Raw genomic sequence first — 20,206 nt, 5'->3', positions numbered from 1 at the left:
GAAAAGTTCTTAAAAGTTATAAATCCAAACATTTCATAGTGCTTAGAACCCATTTAATTACAGAACAAGAGACAGTTTCCGAAGAGCTTGCGGTTCAGTGACTTCCCACGTCTTGTTTCTGTTAATCAAAGCAAAACAAAAAACTAAGACCCAAACCAGCTCCACTGGAATCATCCTTTAAACTCATTCTAAACTTGTATCATCCTATTGAATTGAAGCCCACAGGGAACAGGGCCCAGAAAATCCCTGGACCTCCTGTGTGAATGCTAAGTCACATCTAACTCTTAGTGACCCCGTGGACTCTAGCCAGCCAGGTTCCTCTGTCCATGGAATTTCCCAGGCAAGAATACTGGAGTGGGTTGTCATTTCCTTCTCCAGGGATCTTGCCGACCCAGGGATCAAACCCACGTCTCTTAAGTCTCCTGCATTGGGAGGTGGGTTCTTTACCACTTAGTGCCATCTGAGAAGCCTGAACCTCCTGGTCTCTGGTAAAGATATGGTTCCTCCCCTGAACTGGCTTCCTTAAAGCTAAGGTATTTTGTTTTTTGCACACAGAGCAGTATTTTCCAAAATGTACTATGGAAATCACTGGGAGGGTCTGTGGGGTATGCATACTTAAGCTTTAAATGGTGTACGGACAAGTACTTTTATATTTTCACACTTTTTAGTTTAAGTGTAAATTAAGAAAATATATAGCATCAAATGTCAGATTCATGGATATGATTGCTTATAACAGTAAAGAATTTTACAAAGGCAGGAATCACAGCAAGGAACTACATTATGAAGCAAGTAATTGTCCAATAAACCAATGAAATGCTACTTTAGTCAGCAAACCCAAGAATTGCTCAGATGATGGAAGCGTGAGAAACTATCAAAGGAAATATTGACTGGATTCAGGCACCTACTCTGTTATTTTCCAGCTGGGGGGATCTTTTCAAAGTTTTAATTAATTAATTAATTATTTTGGCCTCACCATGTGGCATGTGGGATCTTAGTTCCCTGATCAGGAATCAAACATGTGCCCCTGGTTTGGGGCATGGAAGCATGAAGTCTTAACCACTGGGCTGCCAGGGAAGTCCCAATTTAATTTTTATTTTTTAATACAGTTTAAATATTTACTCCATTTACAGTTATTACAAGATATTGGCTATATTCTCCATGTTGTTTAACACATCCTTGTAGCCTGTCTTACATCCAATAGCTTGTACCTCCTAATCCCCCACTGAGTTGGGGAGATCTTGAATGAGCCACTTTCCCCTAGTGAACTTCAGACTGTAAAATAAGAAGACACTAGAAAAAAATGCAGGGATATGGGGGGTGTTCTTATTTCAGGAGTCCAGGACTCCCCAGGGTGTCAAAAATGTCAGCTGAGAAAGAAGGATGAGGCCAGCTGTCTAGGCTCCACCCCCCAGAGCAGCTTTCATTGGTTCTACACATCAGGCTTCTAACAGAAATTGGTTTGAAAACAAGGCTTCACTGATTTTTATTTAAGTTTGAAAACATTCTTCTCAGCCTGAAAAGACAATACTATTTTTATATTTTGCTTTTATAAACCATAACTAACCAAAAAGCTGATGATATTTAAATAAGCTTAACAAGAATGAAGTTTGTTTCAGGAATTTTGGCCAAATAATAATGGATAACATGTTTTAATCACATAATACATACCAGGCAATGTGCTATAGGTCCAATGAACATTGAAAAAACAAAATTGAAAACAAAACCAGGGAACTCCCTGATGGTCCAGTGGTTAGAACTCGATGCTTTCATGGCTGAAGCCAGGGAACTAAGATCCTGCAAGCCATGTGGCATACCAAAAAAGAAAAAAGGCGCTATGAAGTAGGTCTTATTAATATAATTAACTCCATTTTATGGATGAGAACACCGAGTCTCAGAGAGGCTCCATGCTTAGCTTAGGTCACCCAGTTTGCTTCTGATCAGGATATAACCCAGACCAGACAGTCTGACTCCAAACCCTTCCCCTGTATTGCTGTTTTTTCCCTGGGAGGAGAGAGCAAGGTGCCCTAGTCTGAGGGTGGGTATCCTGGAGGATAGGAGATCTCCAGCAACACAGCCATCCAGGTAAGTCCACTTCTCTCAACTTCATTTACAGCTGCTCTGTACATTTCCACTTACCCAGAATCCACAAAGCAATTTTCAAAGACTCTGCCCATTCATCTAGTTGTCCGACAGCCATGGTCCAGGCATGTTGCTTTTGGCCAAACCATGGGTGATGGTTGGATGGCATCACTGACTCAATGGACATGAGTTTGAGTAAGCTCCAAGAGATAGTGAAGGACAGGGAAGCCTGGCATGCTGCAGTCCATGGGGTCGCAAAGAATCGGACACAACTTAGCAACTGAACAATAACAACAACAGCAATAGACTGTTTACCTTATTACCAAATACCACTCTAAGTGCTTTACAACGAGGAACTGGTTGATTCCTTAGGAATCAACAACCCTGTGAGGTAGGCACTATCATTATCCCTCTTTTATTTTTATTTTTGTTGTTGTTGTGTTTCAACATTTATTTTATTTATTTGACTTCACAGCGTCTTTGCTGCGGCACACAGATCTTCAGTCTTCGTTGCGGCATGCAGCATCTTTTAGTTGTGGTATGCAAGCTCTTAGTTGCAGCGTGTGATCTCTAGTTCCCTGACCTGGGATTGAACCAGGTCCCCTGCTTTGGGAGTGCAGAGTCTTAGCTACTGGACCAGCAGGGAAGTCCCCATTATCCCTGTTTTAAAGATGAGGAAACTGAGGCCAGATGTTGTATTCAAAACCAAGACTGTGTAGCTCTAATTGATGGGCGCCTCTTAACCACCACGTGCTGGTGCTTCCCAACAGAAAAGGGTTAACAAAAAGTAACTACAGAAGGTCGGAAGTGGGAAGTCATCTTAATTCTTTTTTCCTTTTTTCAATTGAGGTATAGCTGATTTCGGCTTCCCCGGTGGCTCAGCGGTAAAGAATCTGCCTGCAGTGCAGGAGCTGCAGGAGACTTGGGTTCAATCCCTGAGTCAGGAAGATCCCCTGGAGAAGGGTATGGCAACCCACTCCAGTATTCTTGCCTGGAGAATCTCATGGACAGAGGAGCCTGGTGCGCTATAGTCCATAGCGTCACAAAGAGTCAGGACTGAAGCAACTTAGCAGGCACGTGTAGCATAGCTGATTTACAATCTTGTATTAGTTTCTGGAATACAGCAGAGTGATTCAGTTTTATGTAAATATTCTTTTCAGATTCTTTTCTGTTGTAATTTATTACAAGATATGGGATACAGCCCCCTGTGCTACCCAGGAAGACCTTGCCGTTTATCTCCTATATATATAGTAATTTGCAGTTTAGGACTTGCAGATACATCTTAATTCTTTATTGTCCTCCAAGACTATCAAATGCCTCTTACAATGTTCCTTCATGGTTTGTGCTGCTGGGCTGTTGATTCCCTCTTCACCGTAGTGCCTTTTGAGGATCCCCCAGGCTCAGGGTCTCAATAAGCGAATCATTACAGAGGGCAGGATGCTGAGTCTCTGCCCAAATCCTCCCAGATATATACATACATATTTTTTACCATTTTGGTCATTTCTCCCCAGCTTCAAGTGTGCTTTTGTTTACAATGGCCTCACCCGTGATTCTTCTTTGGGAACCTAATCTGAGGCTTCAGAAGCCCCTCTTTCCTCCAGGGCAGGGTTTTGGAAGTTCCTAGCAGTTTTCATCCTCCTGGGGTGGTCCTTAATTGATGACTGCAGGTGCGGAGTGCAAGGGCCTTGCCTTCAGTTGGAAGAGACACAGGTGTGACTTGCATTCCAGAGTCCCCGGCATTGCCAGGCCGAATGGCAGCCTCGTCGGTCTCCTCCTTTTCCCCCTTCACCCACTCCTTTACTGATTTCTCCTGGAGCCCTTCCTTAATAAATCACGTGCACACAGTTTCTCACCCCAGGCTTTGGTTCTGGGGAGCCCAACCTAAAAAAACACTTTTTTAAAAAGAAGCACACTTCAAGGTGTTAAAAGACATAGTGCTCCCTGGTTTCAGGGTAATGGAATAGAGCCAGGCCTGTTTCTTCTTAGCATCCTGATGAATTTAATGTTCAATGGAGCATTTTATTTACACTTTCATTCATCTTTGTAAGAGTTAACAGTGCCCAATCTTTATTTTTTTTTTAATATTTATTTATTTAATTTACTTATTTGGTTGCGCTGGGTCTTAATTGCAGCACGCTGTATCTTTGATCTTTGGCATGTGGGATCCTTAGCTTCGGCATGTGGGATCTAGTTCCCTGGCCAGAAATCAAACCCAGGCTCCCTGCATTGGGAGTGTGGAGTCTTAGTCACTGGTAAGATCTTCACAAACATTATCTCACAAAAACCTCAAAGTCCAACGCTGTGAGGCAAGTACTTTAGTGACCCAATCTTATAGATAAGAATAGGCTCAGAGAGGCTGATTTTCTTGCCCAGGGCCACACAGCTTGGAAATAGCCGACCTGGCCTTCAAACCCAGGCTCAAGCCACACACTCAACCCAGTCTCTCCCATTCTGCCCTCGAAAGTATTGCGTATGACAAATTGAATAGTCTGGATCTCAAATATGTCCTTTAAAAACCTACCATGTCTCTGAATTAAAATGAGAAGATCGAAAATAGTTCTTTCTTGGATATTTCCAAATTGTGATTTTTTTCTTCTGCCTATGCAGCACCTAAGTCTCATTTCTATTTAGTTGGAATTCCACCCTTGGAAGGTCTTGAAGGTTTTGAAAGGAGAGCCCTGCCTGCAGCAGAAGCTCAAAGAGGCCAGATAGTCCCTATGCTGCTTTCTGGCTCAGCCAATGGGATGTTCCAGCCGGGAGTGATGCTACGGAGGGGTGATGACGCACAGACCCAGGAGCCCTTAGAGAGCACTCACAGCGGTGCCTGTGGCCGTGAGTAATGTTCCTGTGTCATGTCTTTGGCTGGGTTTCCTGCTGACTCACCCCCACTGGTTCCTGCCTGTTTCCTGGGGCCCATCACTCTGCTTCCCCATCCGTTCTGTGACCCATCAATATCCTTTCAGGACTGTCTGTTTCTGTTCAGGTAAACTGCAGGTGGCCTCTGAATGTGTGCAACCAAGAACCTGACCAATATGAAATTATTCCCACATTTGGAATTCCATAGAACGAAGATAAACCCTTATCTTAGACTTCCACAGATGATACAGAATGTACTCTTTTCTGGGATCCAAGACAAGGTGCGTCTTTGTACGTGGGTAACAATCATCTTTTGTACCTTAGGGCTATAAGGAGGTTTCTTGTGAAGCACAAAGGCTGTCAGTAATACTCTAAATTTTTTTTTTTTAAACAGACAGACACACACACAAGATAAAGGTCTTATCTGACAATGATGAAGAGAGTGACTAACTCCTTTCCTAATGAAACATGCTATGGAAAGGGCATTTTAAAAAAATATTTATTTGTATGTATTTATTTGTCTGCTCCAGGTCTTAGTTGCAGCATGCAGGATCTTTAGTTGTAGCATAGAACTCTTAGTTGCAGGATGAAGGATCTAGTTCCCTGACCAGGAATCAAAACTGGGCCCCTGCATAGGGAGCCTGGATTCTTAGCCACTGGACCATCAGGGAAGTCCTTGGAGACAACATTTTGAAAATAGTTCTTTATTTCATAGTTACATGGCTTTTTCCTGAAAAAAACTTGTGTGCACACATAAAAATTCTCATGATGCACACTTTTAAAATTTGAAAGTAAAACAATTTTACCCATTGAAGGTAAGAAGGAAATGTTTCAGTAGATTTTGAATCCATTTATTAGTTTAGACAAACAACTGATTAGACTCAGGGAAAATGGAAATATACTAAGTGCGTTGCAAGAGCAGCAGCATCCTTGCAGAGTTAGTAACTGAGGCTGAAAAACTAATATCATTAGAGGAAACTTTTCAGTTATGGTAGCCATTACAGAACTAACAAAATGGACTTGCGTGGTGGTCCAGTGGTTAAGAATCTGCCTGCCAATGCAGGAGACGTGGGCTGGATCCCTGGTCTGGGAAGTTCCCACACGCAGTGGAGCAACTAAACCCTTGTGCCACAACTACTGAGCCCGAGTACCTAGAGCCCATGCTCTGCAACAAGAGAAGCCACCGCAACAAGTAGCCCAAGCACCGAAACTATAGAGTAGCTCCTCCTTACCGCAATGCACGGCACACACACAGCAATGGAGACCCAGCACAGCCATAAACAAATAAAGAAATACATCTTTAAAAAAGGAAGTAACAAAATAAACTGATCTTTAGAACCAGAACTTTGAAAAGATCAATAAAGCATGATGCTGAAAATAATGATAAAGTCCAATCATAATGCTCTCAATAAAAATATTATTATAAACATTATTAATAATATTTTATAGCTTTATAATATATTTGTACGTAATATATACTCTTTGTGACCCTATGGACTGTAGCCCATTAGGCTCCTCTGTCCATGGGGATTCTCCAGGCAAGAATACTGGAGTGGGTTGTCATGCCCTCCTCTGGAGGATCTTCCCAACCCAGGGATTAAACCCACATCTCTTATGTCTCCTGCATTGGCAGAAGGGTTCTTTACCACTAGCGCCACCTGGGAAGCCCTATAATATATTAAGTATCATTAATAATATTGCTAATATCTGACATGCCAGTGAAAACAAAAAGTAATACATTATTAAATAAAATGGATAGTTTAGAATATGTATAGAATGTTTAAGTAAATAAACCTATACTGGGCATGAGTGTTAAATCATTTTAGTGATAGGAATATGTCTTCAAAAAAGTTTGAGTACCACTGACCTAAACTATTATGTTATAAAGCAAAATGACACTGTGAATCGAGAATGTGGAGCCACAGTGCATAGCATTTCTCAAACTCCTCTGGACATGGAATATATGGAGAGATGAGTGTTTCAACAACTCTTCTGTGAACAGGATGATGGTTAACAGAATGGACCTGCATCTCAGTCAGACAGGGCTGCATTTAACTACCAGATTCACCACGCACTAGCTGAGTGCCCTCAATACATTACTGCATCCTTTTGAGCTTCTGTTTGCTACTGCTGCTGCTGCTAAGTCACTTTGGTCGTGTCCGACTCTGTGCGACCCCATAGACAGAAGCCCACCAGGCTCCCCCGTCCCTGGGATTCTCCAGGCAAGAACACTGGAATGGGTTGCCATTTCCTTCTCCAATGCATGAAAGTGAAAAGTGAACGTAAAGTCGCTCAGTCGTGTCCGACTCTTAGCGATCCATGGACTGCAGCCTACCAGGCTCCTCCATCCATGGGATTCTCTAGGCAAGAGTACTGGAGTGGGGTGCCATTGCCTTCTGAGCTTCTGTTTCCTTACCTGTAAAAAGGAGCTAGGAATTGTCACCTCACAGGCTGTATACAATTTTTAAGTGTTACTGTACATAAGTGCCTTATATTGTATAGAAGTGCAGAGTAACTGACACATTGTAAGCACTTCTTGAAAGGAAGCTTCTATTATGCTGTGATAACAGAATGGCAGGGTAATTGTTTAGGGAGCTGTTTTTTTCTTGTAACTGCACTTCTTCAGGGCAAGATTTGAGTCATCTATCACAAGTCCTATCTAACACTTAGCTGCCATAGACAGACATGAATGAATGAAGAAGTGAAAGATAGTGAAAGTGAATTTGATTTCAGAATTCTCTGACATTAAAGTTTGGGAGACAACTATAGCACCAAAGACTGAAGGAAAAACATTTCTTTCTCAGTGGTTTATAACTCACCTTTAAATAACTAGATGAGAACACGCGTATAGGATGAGTATTCATATTAGCTTTTGTTACCTAGACAATTGATAACAATTAGCCAGTAATTAATTGTTTCCAGCTGCTCCCCTTTGATTAATCATTCAGAGCAAATTTATTATTGTTCTCCTGTGGCTTGGTATTGCTAGGAGCCAGAAGCCTAGCACACCCTGAGATGAAGATGGGATGGCAACGAGTGTTTTAAAGCTTCAGGGAGTGAGGCCTTGGGTGGCCAGGCAAAGTTCAGCCATGAGGGGATAAGGCCAGCTTCCTCCACCCCATCCAGCTTTATTGAGGTGTAACTGATGAGTAAGGCTGCAACATATTTATAGTATACAATGTGATGATTTGAGATACATATAGACTGTGAAATGATTACCACAATCAAGTTAATTAACTCATCCATTACCCCAGTTGGTTTTTTTTTTTTTTTTTTTTGGTGAGAATGTTTAAGATCTAGTGTCTCAGCAATTTCAAACATACACTACAGTATTATTATTTTTTAATTTTAATTTGGCTGGGTCTGCTCCGCTGCATTGGGAACACAGAGTCATAGCCACTGGATCACAAAGGAAGTCCCACAATACAGTGTTATTGATGTCACCATGCTGTCCATTATATCCTTAGGACGTATTCATCTTGTAACTGAAGATTTGTACCCTTCAACCACCATCTCCCTACTTCCCCAACTCGCCAGCCATTGGCAACCATCATTTTCCTCTCTGTTTCTATGAGTTTGACTATTTTTTAGGTTCCACATGTAAGTGATACCATACAGGATTTGTCTTTGTCTGGCCCAGATGAGTTTTCAAAGGTAGACAGAAAAAAAAATTATTTCAGGTCCAGATATAAAGAGTGAAGTCATGATAGAGTCGATTTCTATTTCTTGTTTCCCTCTGCAGGCTCTTCCCCAGCCCCTGCTGTTCCTATTAATAGTTCTAACGATACTACTGCTACTCTGATGGCATATTTATTGATCGATAAATAAATAAATCCTAGGCTTCATGTGGCCCAGCTTTAGGGTGGTATTGCATTCAGAAAAAGAATGCAGCAACCAAAAATGAAAGGTGCATTCTTCAATTTATAATTCATGGTAACACTTGAGAGAGTCACCTCTCTGTTCCCCTAGATCTCTAAACAGCAGCTGCTAATGTCCTCTCTCTTTTCATTTCTTAATACCCACTGGTGTCAACTGGGGTGGCATTCAGCTACAGGTAATGACACCTGTGGGGCTTCCTTGGTGGCTCAGAGGTTAACGCGTCTGCCTGCAACGTGGGAGACCTGGGTTTGATCCCTGGGTCGGGAAGATCCCCTGGAGAAGGAAATAGCAACCCATCCAGTATTCTTGCTTGGAGAATCCCATGGGCGGAGGAGCCTGGCGGGCTACAGTCCACGGGGTCACAAAGAGTCGGACACGACTGAGCAACTTAACTAACTAACGACACCTGTACACACCAGCATAACTAAATGAAGGTTTCGTTTTCCTTATGTTACCAGAACTTCAGGAGTAGGCAGTTCAGGGTCAGTATCACTGCTTGAGAAATTGTCAGGGACCCCACTTACCTTTAGTCTTTAGCAAAATGGCTACTTCACCCCAAGTAGGTATTTGAATACCTACTTTGAATCTGTGTTCACTGCAGAAAGAAGAAGAATAAAAAGGCTTCATGCATGCCAGCTGAGTCTATCTTCTTGTTTCAGGAAAATAATTCCAAAATTTTTTTGGAAACTCTACCTCTTAGAGTCCTATTTATATCTCATTGGGAGTACTGGGTCAGTTGGCCATCTTTAGTAGAAAGAGAGTCTGGGAAGGCAAGGATTTTTGTTTGTTTTTAAAGTGGACACATATTCCTTATGTTCCTAAGAACATAACTGAGGGGAAAAGGAAAGAATGATGGCTAGGCAACTGGCAGTGTGTGCTGTATTTCTCTCCACCAAAATGCTCCCTGAACCTCTGCTAACACACATGTAAACTCCCCTCTCATTGCCTCCTCTCTTTCCAGTGCTATTTTCTTTTTAGTTTTTGGAGTCAAACTGGATCTTTTTTATTCCAGCTTTTTGGGTGTTCTTTTACCCAACTGGGAAATACCTACTGGATGCCAGGCACTGTGCCAAGGCCTTTATTAGTATTATTTCATTTAACTCTCACAACAGCCTATGAAACATTGTGTGTGTGCTAAGTTGTGTCCAACTTCTTGTGACCGCATGGACTGTAACCTGCCAGGCTCCTCTGGCTATGGAATTTCCCAGGCAAGAATATTGGAGTTGGTTGCCATTTCCTACTCCAGGGGATATTCCTGACCCAGGGATCAAACCCACATCTCTTGAATCTCCTGCATTGGCAGGTGGGGGTGGTTCTTTACCACGAGCACCACCAACCAGGTACTTTTATTATCATCCCATGAATAGATGTTGCTGAAGCTGGAACTCTAATACTTTGTCCACCTGATGCGAAGAACTGAGTCACTAAAATAGACCCTGATGATGGGAAAGATTGAAGGTGGGAGGAGAAGGGGACAACAGAAGATGAGATGGTTGGATGACATTACCGACTCAATGGACATGAGTTTGAGCAAGCTCCAGGAGTTGGTGATAGACAGGGAAGCCTGTTGTACTGCAGTCCATGGGGTCGCAAAGAGTCAGATGTGACTGAGCAACTAAACTGAATTGATAGATGTGGAAAGTGAGGCTTAGAGTGACGAATTAACTTGCCAGTCAGGTAGTTAGTGAGTAGTGCTGTCATTTGAATTTGGATATCTCAGGTAGAAACTGACTTTGAGATGGAGATTTGTAGACAGGAAGTTCATTGTGAAGTGCCTTCAGGATTAATCCATTTGGGGAACAAGAAAGTAGGATTGGCAAGAAGGGGAAGTTAAACTAGGACATAATTGCAACAAAGGATTTGGCCAATTCCACAAGGAGCTTTGCAGTTGAGAAGGCCCATCAGAGTAGTCCCACCTTGAGGCAGAGTCCTTGAGGGCCAGGCCTTTAGCTGCTTGAAGAAGTTGGGGGTCCCCCTAGGTTGGAAGTGGGTTTTCATGGGAAGTGGATATGACCTTGGACAAGGCAGTTGTTTTCAATCAATGGTAATTTCTTGATAGTGTCTCAGACAGGCATCAGCCAGCTACTAATCCTCCCAGCAGGAGGGGTGGGGGTGCAGAATGAGGGCTTCAGTCTTGAAGTGGACACAGTGGTGTTCCCTATCGTCAAAGCCTTCTACTGTTCAAATCCACTTTTTTCATATAAACTCTGGGACTATTTCCTACAGCTTTTGGTTGGTCTCCTTTCCAAGGAGAAGTTAATAAGAGTATAGTTGGTAGGATACATTATAGCCCTCACCACTGTCACTGGTCTTAAGACTGCACTGATCATCTCCATTTCCTTGCCTTTCTAGAGTTCCCTGACCCTAAGGTAGCAATCTATGCTACTCTCAGCGGCTTCTATGGTAGGATGACCCAAACACACATCCCTGAGAGGATCTGAGCCTCTAGTCACCACATCATTTTCAGATGTGGCTGCTATAGTTGTCCATTTACCGTCATAATTGAACAAGGGAGTACCAAGAGAAGTCCTTGTAGATTGCCAGACATATTCTTTTTTAAAATATCTATTTCTTTATTTGGCTGTGTTGGGTCTTCATTGCATCATGTGACATTTTTTGTTGCAGTGCATAGACTCTCTAGTTGTGATTTGCAGGCTGAGTAGTTGTGGTGGGTGGGTTTAGTTGCTCCATAACATGTGGGATCTTGGTTCCCTGACCAGGAATGGAACATAGGTCACCTGCATTTGCAAGGCAGATTCTTAACCACTGGACCACCAGGGAAATCTCCAGACATCTTCTATTCTGCCCCCTGTTACCTAATAGCATCTCTACAACTTCCTGATGATCAGGGTCACTTATCTCTACCAAGATGGTGACTTCTTTTCTTGCCTGCTAGTGTCTTAGTGCAAGCACCCCAAAGTGACTGGAAGGCAGTCATAGCTTGAAGCTTAATAGGACTATTGCTGTGTCCCCTGGTGGAAGAGTTCCCCCTTTGGAAACAAGGATCTCTAGTCCTACAGAACCCAGAGTTGTGAGGATGGGAAACAGACACTCCCCAAATGGACCACTGGGGTTGATGTGAAGCAGGGCCCCTCCTACCCCTCAGCTCTCAGATCTGTGAATCCTACCTACTGGGGGCATAGCAGTACATAGTGGTCTTTGACTAGGGCATGTTATTTGTCCTAGAGGATGGTGCCCCCTCCTCTCAGGGTATCATCTCTAATCTGGGCCTCAGGTGTGTCTTCAAATAGACATTCCTAGAGTGGCAGTTTCTGGGTCATGTGGTATGTTATAGGACCAATAGGTATACGATCATGAATCTGCTGCTGTACACACCTCTTTTATTGTAAGGAGGTTTCTTTGGTCCAGTACTATGTTACCTAGGATCTTGTGTCAATGGATCAAATATTCTGTAGACCCTTAAACAGTGATGTGGGCTAAAAACAAAGAAACAAACCAACTAACCAATCTGAGGGTAGGAAAAGCAAACCCATACCCAGGATGTGTACCTACTCCAGTCAAGATAAATGACTATTACCTCTAGGTTGGAAGAGGTCAATTTGCCATCACCTGGCTGGTGGTTTCCTTTGAGGGATGATGCCGTAGAGGGGACTCAGCTTTGGTCTCTGTTGCTGGCAGGTTGGGCACGTGGTAGCATCAGGAGCCCAATCAGCCTTGGAGCCGGAGCCCATGCTGTCAGGCCCACGCACAGTCTCCATGTCTGCCATTGCGGCTACTCTGCAATTGTACCCTAATTTCTGTAATTCCCCCAGGGGAGGCAGGTTTTTTTATTTTTATTTTTTTAATTTAGAATCCTGGCTAGGTTGGTGGGGGGGCAGTTTCAGAAGCTTCCACTTGACCTTCCCCACTATAACCACTCATCCCACAGGCCGAAGAACTAAGGTGGGGCTTCTGCCAGCTACCAAGTATATCTATCCTAATTATACATTCACGAAGGACCAAAGGACTTGTTATTATATGCACTTACTGGAAATCCAGCCTTCTTTAGTCGTTAGGTTCTGTATCTGAACACTGGCTGAGATCCAGAAACTAGGCAGAAGATTGTGACTTTTTATGGGGACAGCGTCCCTCAGACTTCTCCTCATTCATCCTTGAGTTTTAAAAGGTGTACACAGAATTGGTGCAGCCACTAGGAGAAACATTATAGAGGTTCCTTAAAAAACTAAAAATAGAGCTACCATATGACCCAGCAATCCCACTCCTAGGCATATATCCAGAAAAGATGAAAACTTGAAAAGATACATGCACCCCAATGTTCACAGAAGCACTATTCACAATAGCCAAGACATGGAAGCAACCTAAATATCCACTGAGATGAGTGGATAAAGATGTGATATATATACACATACAGACATATATAATGGAATACTACTAAGCCATAAAAAAGAATGGAATATTGCCATTTGCAGCAGAATGGATGGACCTGGAGAACATCATACTAAGTGAAGTAAGTTAGAGAAAGACAAATATTATATATCATAAAAATAATGCAAATGAATCTACTTACAAAAGAGAAACAAATTCACAGACATAAAAAACACGTTTATGATTACCAAAGTGGAAGGGGGCTATATCAGGAGCATGAGATTAACAGATACACACCATTTTATATAAAATAGATAAGCAACAAGCTTTTATTGAATAATACAGTGAACAATATTCAATATCTTAATATAGCCTATAATGGAAAATAATCTGAAAAAAATATATAACCAAATCACGTTGCCGTACATCTGAAATTAACACAATGTTGTAAATAAACTGTGCATGCATGCTAAGTCACTTCAGTCGTGTCTGACTCTAACCCTATTGACTGTAGTTCACCAGACTCCTCTGTCCATGGGATTCTCCAGGCAGGAAAACTGGAGTAGGTTGCCATACCCTCCTCCAGGGGATCTTCCCCATTCAGGGACTGAACCCACATCTCTTATGTCTCCTGCATTGGCAGGTGGATTCTTTTTTTTTTTTTTTTGGCAGGTGGATTCTTTACCACTAGTACTTGAATTAAAAAAAAATAAAAGGTTACACAATGAACCCTGGTGCCCTCATTTCCTCTAAGTACACAGTGTTCTGTTAACTCTCTCCATAGCTGTCTGTAGGTCATGCCCCTCTGGTTGCCACGCTAATCTCACCTCTCTTAACAATGGCACTTAATTTCTGCTGGTTAAACATTGCCACTTGGTCTCTCTTTCTTCAAGGTCTTATTAGGCCCATTGCTATGAGGGAGCCCAGCTCTGTAACAGTATCTTCTGTCATCAACACAGACCTGTAGAGAAGAGTATACCAGTAAGGCTGAGTCCTTTCCCCCAGAGGGTTCCTGGTTCCTTGTGCTTAGTGGCAGCATGTAGTCAGTTGGTATGATGTACATAGTATATCGGGAATCCCTGGTGGCTCAGTGGTAAAGAATCCGCCTGCTATGCAGGAGCTGTGGGTTCTATCCCTAGGTTGGGAAGATCCCCTGGAGGAGGAAATGGTAACCCACTCCAGTATTCTTGCCTGGGAAATCCCATGGACAGAGAAGCCTTGCGGGCTATAGTCCATGGGGTCGCAAGAGTTGGACACAACTTAGCAACTAAACCACCACCACCACATAGTCTATCCCCTCTAGCATGGCCACTTCCCTGTGTCTTTTGCTCCCTCCTTCTACTGTCTGCCTTGCAGACAGTAGCCTTTGCAGACAAAAGCTCTAGTCTTTCTGTCAGTATTTCGCCTAATGTGGACCATTGATTTCTCCAAGTTCCCTAGAGCTATCCTAGCAATCTTTAGCACTAGCTCCTGAGGTTCTTGCCAGGATGAAAATACTGTAGAACAGGAAGATGCTCATATCAGTAAACTCTGCTTTGTCTGGCCTTATGCCCTCCTCTTCCTCCTCCCTTCCCCAGTCAGCACCCTGGGGACCTGACCCTATATATATATATATATGTGTGTGTGTATATATATATTCCCAGCTTCTGCAAGTATATATATGCTAGCTAGGTCTTGTAGCTCTTTCAGAATGAATAGTACCTTTCCTCCTTTGGCAGCTCCAGCATTTTCTCACTCAGATTATCTTGTGACTTTAGTTATTGGTCTGGTAGACCAGAGGAAAAGTACAGATAGATCCTGAGGAGGATATGTGTTGCTCTGCAAGGTAGATACTTCATTATCTTTTCTTTAAAAATATATTTATTTGACTGCACTGGGTCTTAGTTGAGGCATGTGGGATCTAGCTCCCTCACCAGGGATCGAACCTGGGCCCCCTGCATTGGAAGCTCAGAGTCTTAGCCACTGGACCACCAGGAAAGTCTCCTAGATACTTCATTTTCAAGCAAGGTGGGGTGGGGCATTTTGACAAACCCACAGTGTTTAGGGTGATGTGGGGTTGTAAAGTTTTTAAGTGCATTGACCCAGATATTCTGTCTGAAGTGTCAGGATCCTTCTTCTTCCCCACTGCAGCCCTGTCGTTGCCACTGCAGACTTGGCAGAGCTGAGAATTCAATTTTTTGGTAGTTCTACTCTGATAATTCGGTCCTGGGCCTGATTCTGAGCTTTTTCTGCCTCCTCCCTCTCCCCCATCTCATTTATATGCTGCTAAGGAAGTACTCTAGTTTTCATCCTTAGCCTTTAGTTGGTGATGAATCACCTTCAACTTTGGATTGTCTTTTCCTGAGGCAAAGATTTACTCTATCAATAGCTACCCAATCCCATAGTTCTTAAACTGCTCTTTTCCCCAGATTTTAAAGATGCCTGAGAGATTGCATCTACCGGTGCATTCTCACACTAACATTATCAATACGCTCCATACCCCCATCCTATCACAGCTGCTGAGGGCTTTAACAGTTGTACCAGGGTCTACTGGGGCTTCACCTGAGGCCCTACTGCCAGCTCACCAGCGGGCAATTCAGCCCCACTGGATCAGACCACACTCAAGGGACTCTTTGGTTTAGTTCAGATTCTCTGGAAAACCCACTCTGATATGGAGACTTGCAAGCAGGACTCTACGTAAAAACCTTAGGATGAACACCATACAGGAGTGGAAAGGGTAGGATTCAGCAGAAAGAGAAGCTGGACTAAATGCAGTCACAGACAAGGCCTCAGCTGACCCCTTGGTTGCTGATCCTTTAAGGGAACTCTGGAGTGGGAAGGGCCCTGGGTGGTTCTACCATGAGGTTGCATCTCCCAGTCATTTGTGCAGGCTGTCTGCTCCAGGTAGCTCTCTTGTGAGGGCAGTTTCTGGAAAGGGATTCCGTTGAGAGCTGTTGGCCACCAGCAGCTGGGGAAATGGGCGCCTGGGTCCTAAGAAGTTGCTTGCTCCTTGGCCTGCTGGAGGTGGGGGAGAGGGAAGAAATTGGGGGAAGGCTCCTCTTGAAGAGTTGGAAGAAAAAAATCAGATTGTTGCCTGAGTGAAAAACAGCATGATTCAAAGAGATGCATTTAAAACCATACCAAACACTAGTTCTCCTAAAAGCCTCTTGTGTAGAACAGTACAGAATAGGGGATGTTAGGATACACATCTAATTCTATTCGGCTCTGAAGCCCATGTCTTCCTACTAGACCAGAGCTAGTCAAACTGGTGCCCCGTGGGCTTAATTCAGAACGCAGAGGTATTTTGACTGCACAGTGTTTTTAAAAAAGTGAATTGGCTGGCCCTATGTACAAATTGGAAGAGTTAATATGTAAATTCAGAACTCTGGTTTCTCTTGAGTAACCAGAAGATCTAGCAACACTGTGTCAACATTGTTGCAGGGCAGGGATTGACTGGAGTGGAGTGACTGCTGCTCCTTTACAGAAGGGGAGGTGCCTCTATAGTTCACCACAGTATCTGTGTATGACCTTCTTTGGCATTTTTGTTTAGAGTTCCTACTATACTATGCATGGTACATATAGTAGACATTTGGACACTTAATATTGGTTCAGTGGCACTGAATGAATTTGATTGGAGAGGAAGTTTTTTAGTCTACACCTCCAAGTGTAATGAGTGGTTTGGCCCTCATGGGAGGCACCAGGATAACCAGTGTTGACTCGGATAAATTAATGACATACTCTGGAGAAGGGCATTGCAACCCACTTCAGTATTCTTGCCTGGAGAATCCCCATGGACAGAGGAGCCTGGTGGGATACAATCCATGGGGTTGCAAAGACACAACTGAGTGACTAAGCCCAGTGACATGCTGGCTGGAGCCCGTAAAGCAAAATGAGCAGAGGGCAAAGGTCTGAAGTTTGGGTGTCTCACTATAGAATTAGAGAGGAATGGGGAGTTAGGGGAACCAAAGAAGAGGAAAGGGAAATATAGAGGGATCTTAGCAATGGAATGTCACAGAGACCAAGGTAGTCAAGAGGTTGGGCACTTATACCCAGTCTAGCAAAGATGAGAGTAATGCTCAGGCAAAAAGCCATGCCAACAGGAAAGTAATTAGGGACTTTCAGAGGAAGTATGAAAAAAGGAGGCTTCCCTGGTGGCTCAGTGGTAAAGAATCCACCTGCCAGTACAGCAGACATGGGTTCTATCCCCGGGCTGGGAAGATGCCCTGGAGAAGGAAATGGCAACCCATTCCAGAATTCTTGCCTGGAAAATTTCATGGTCAGAAAAGCCTGGTGGGTTACAGTCCATGGGGTCACAAGAGTAGGACATGACTTAGCGACTAAACACAACAACAAATGAGAAAAGGAAAAATAGACTGTGGGTCTGGAAGTTTGGCACTGATATGGAGGCACTGAGATAGCTCTTGGGAGTATAAGCGAGAGCTTTCTCCAGGGTCCTAATTGAGGAACCCATAGATGGACATTGTTAATATTGATCATTTTTGTCCACATTGTCAGCATCATTTCTGACATCATCTAAAATAAATTAAGTCAGTATTCATGCTGTATTCTTAAAGAATGGACAAAAGAACCATCCAGACCCTGTCCTCTTGTTCTATTGGAATGAAACATTAATTAACTTAATATGTATTTTGGACAGTCACCAGCCGGCAGAAATTGGAAATTTCTCTCACAGATGTATCTCTCTGTATATGTGCTATTGGCTTTGTGCGTTATCTATGGTAAAAGTAAAATTCTGGTTTCACTCTACCTTGTCACCCAGTTAGTATCCTGTTGTGTGGCCTCACTGGCTCTTAATCAGGATGTGCTCCAGAATGTGTAAACTCACTTTAACATTAGCCTAAGTAAAGTGTATTTAGTAAGATGAATTTAAAAATAACTCACTCTGAAGTTCATGTCAGATATGGATAGATCACCCATCGTTTTGGATGTAATCGTCTACCTGGAAAACTATCATGACCCAATTCCACACGAAATCATTTCAACTCTGGTACTGGGGGCACAGGGAAGGACTTTGTTTCAGAAGAGCCATGCTAAGTCACTTCAATCGTGTCCGACTCTGCCATAATCTGTCTCTATTGTCTTTGGGGTCAAAGCACCTGGGTTTGCATTCTGACTGCCACCCACCAACCAACTCTATGACTTAAGGCATATCACCAACCTCTTGCGACCCAGCCTCATGAGAGTTATGAGAGCTATTGGAAAGGCTAGCTGAAAGAGTTAAATAAGATGATAAATGTGTTCAATTAATAATGTATGCCAAGCCCTTAAAGGTTTTTTTTGAGGATAGTGGAAAACTAAATCTTTCTATTATCAAATGCGCAAAAGTTTTAACTTGGGTGCCCATCAGTTCAGCAGAGGAAGTGTAGACTGGGATTCCGGAGTCTGAGTACTTTGACTGCCACTGGGTCTACCACTGGGATTTAAGAGGACGTTTAAAAAACAACAACAACAACATCTACCTAATCTCCCTTGACCTTACTTTTTCCTGTTACTCAGCAGGCTATAGTAGCTACGGAGGACCTGGAAACCTGAGGTTATGTGCCTTATTTTTTGCGAGGACTTAAGGCAAAGCACAGCTCCCCAGAAAACAGCGGCAAAGATCTGCGTGCAGGGAGAAATGCTAGCCCCAGGGCGCCCTAACTTCCAATCCGGGAGCAATCCAAACTCGGAGGCCGGCGGGGGACCGGGAGCTGAGGGCGGTGGTGAGATGGGAGCGGATGCTCCCGGGTGGGCTCGGACTCTGGCCGGCTGCAACTAGAGCCCGAGCCGAGGTGAGCCCGGAGGCGATGAGGGACGCGCGCCTCCGGGCCCGGAGGAGTTAGGTGACGTCACCTCCAGGAGGACTCACTTTTTCATTAATGAAACCGGCCGGCGCGGGCGCATGCGCCGCAGGCCCCCTTCCCTCTCGCTTCCCCCTCCCCTTTCCCAGCCGCGCTCTCAATCTCGAGCTCGCTCGCTCTCCCTCTCCCCGGGCCGTGGAAAGGATCCCACTTCCGGTGGGGTGTCATGGCGGCGTCTCGGACTGTGATGGCTGTGGGGAGACGGCGCTAGTGGGGAGAGCGACTAGGAGGCCCCCTCCCCTCCCCGGGCCCCCCTCCCCCGCCCCCCTTCCCCCAGCCTCCTCGCCAACGCCCCCTTCCCCTCTCCCCCTCCCGACCGGGCACAGGCCACCCATCCCCACCCCCGTGGGAACGTTCGGAGCCTGCACTCCTCAGACCCTCTCCTCGCCTCTTCCTTCACCTCAGCCCCCGCTCCCTGCCCTCTTCCCGGCCCTGGGCGCCGGCCGCCTGGTCCCTCCGCCGCCCCCCGGCTGCGGGGAGGACATGGCCGCGCACAGGCCGGTGGAATGGGTCCAGGCCGTGGTCAGCCGCTTCGACGAGCAGGTAACGGGCCCGGGGCGGGCGGGAGGTGGGAGCGGAGTGGGGGTGGGGACCGAGTGGGTGAGGGGAGGAAGGAGCGGCCGCCTCCCCCGCAGCTGCCTCGGGCTCTGGAGGAAAGGCTTGGGGGGATAAGAGGGGGTGGCCTAGGGGGGAGGTGCGGGCAAGGAGGGGACGGCTGGTGTCTTGGGCGCCCCTCTCCCTCCTCAGTCGGGGGGTGGGGCCTTTTTCCTGACCACCCCTCCGACCCTCCATCCCCTTTATCCCAGCCCTTCCGCTTGCTAATAGGGATGAGTGACCTGGGGGCGCTTTCAGGGGCTCTCCATCTGGATTTAATCATCTCCCCCCCGCCTTACTTTTTTATTTGTGAACGGAGGTGGGTAACATTTAGGGGTTTCCTCTTCCCTCAGTGGACCTCCTAAACGGGAGTGAGTAACTGAACGAACCCCAAGGCCCTTCTTGTGTACCCCCAATAGGAGAAAGATAACATCCCGCCCCTCCCCCAGTTTCTTCTGCTTCCTCTCTTGGAGGGGGAAGAGTAGAAGAAAGCAGGGAAACACAGGTTTTCTTACTTTCTGCTCCATCGTCTCGGCCCGCCCGGAGAGCTCCAACTGCACACACTGCACATCTTTTTGATGCCCCACACGAGTGTCCCCCCACCAACCGCCCCCCATATCTTGATAAGACCA

The 20,206-nt window shown here is 44.8% G+C and overlaps 1 protein-coding gene across 7 annotated transcripts in view; it reads left to right on the top strand.

Moving 5' to 3' along the window:
* Window positions 1–20,206, top strand: part of NF1 (neurofibromin 1) — a 323,089-nt gene that overhangs the window by 45,503 nt on the left and 257,380 nt on the right. For 4 of the 7 annotated variants that reach the window (XM_061390462.1, XM_061390465.1, XM_061390463.1 and 1 more), the window contains exon 1: window positions 18,883–19,523. In XM_061390462.1, the coding sequence (XP_061246446.1) occupies window positions 18,999–19,523 (525 nt within the window). In that variant the 5' untranslated portion in view covers window positions 18,883–18,998. Of the gene's footprint in view, window positions 1–4,686; window positions 4,912–5,062; window positions 5,217–18,878; window positions 19,524–20,206 lie in introns of those variants that run through there. The other 3 variants (XM_061390468.1, XM_061390467.1, XM_061390466.1) reach the window with 3 other exon arrangements.

This window comes from Bos javanicus, chromosome 19 (assembly GCF_032452875.1).
Source record: "Bos javanicus breed banteng chromosome 19, ARS-OSU_banteng_1.0, whole genome shotgun sequence".
In the NCBI taxonomy this organism is placed as follows: Eukaryota; Metazoa; Chordata; class Mammalia; order Artiodactyla; family Bovidae; genus Bos; species Bos javanicus.
This window is presented reverse-complemented; position numbering and strand designations above follow the sequence as displayed.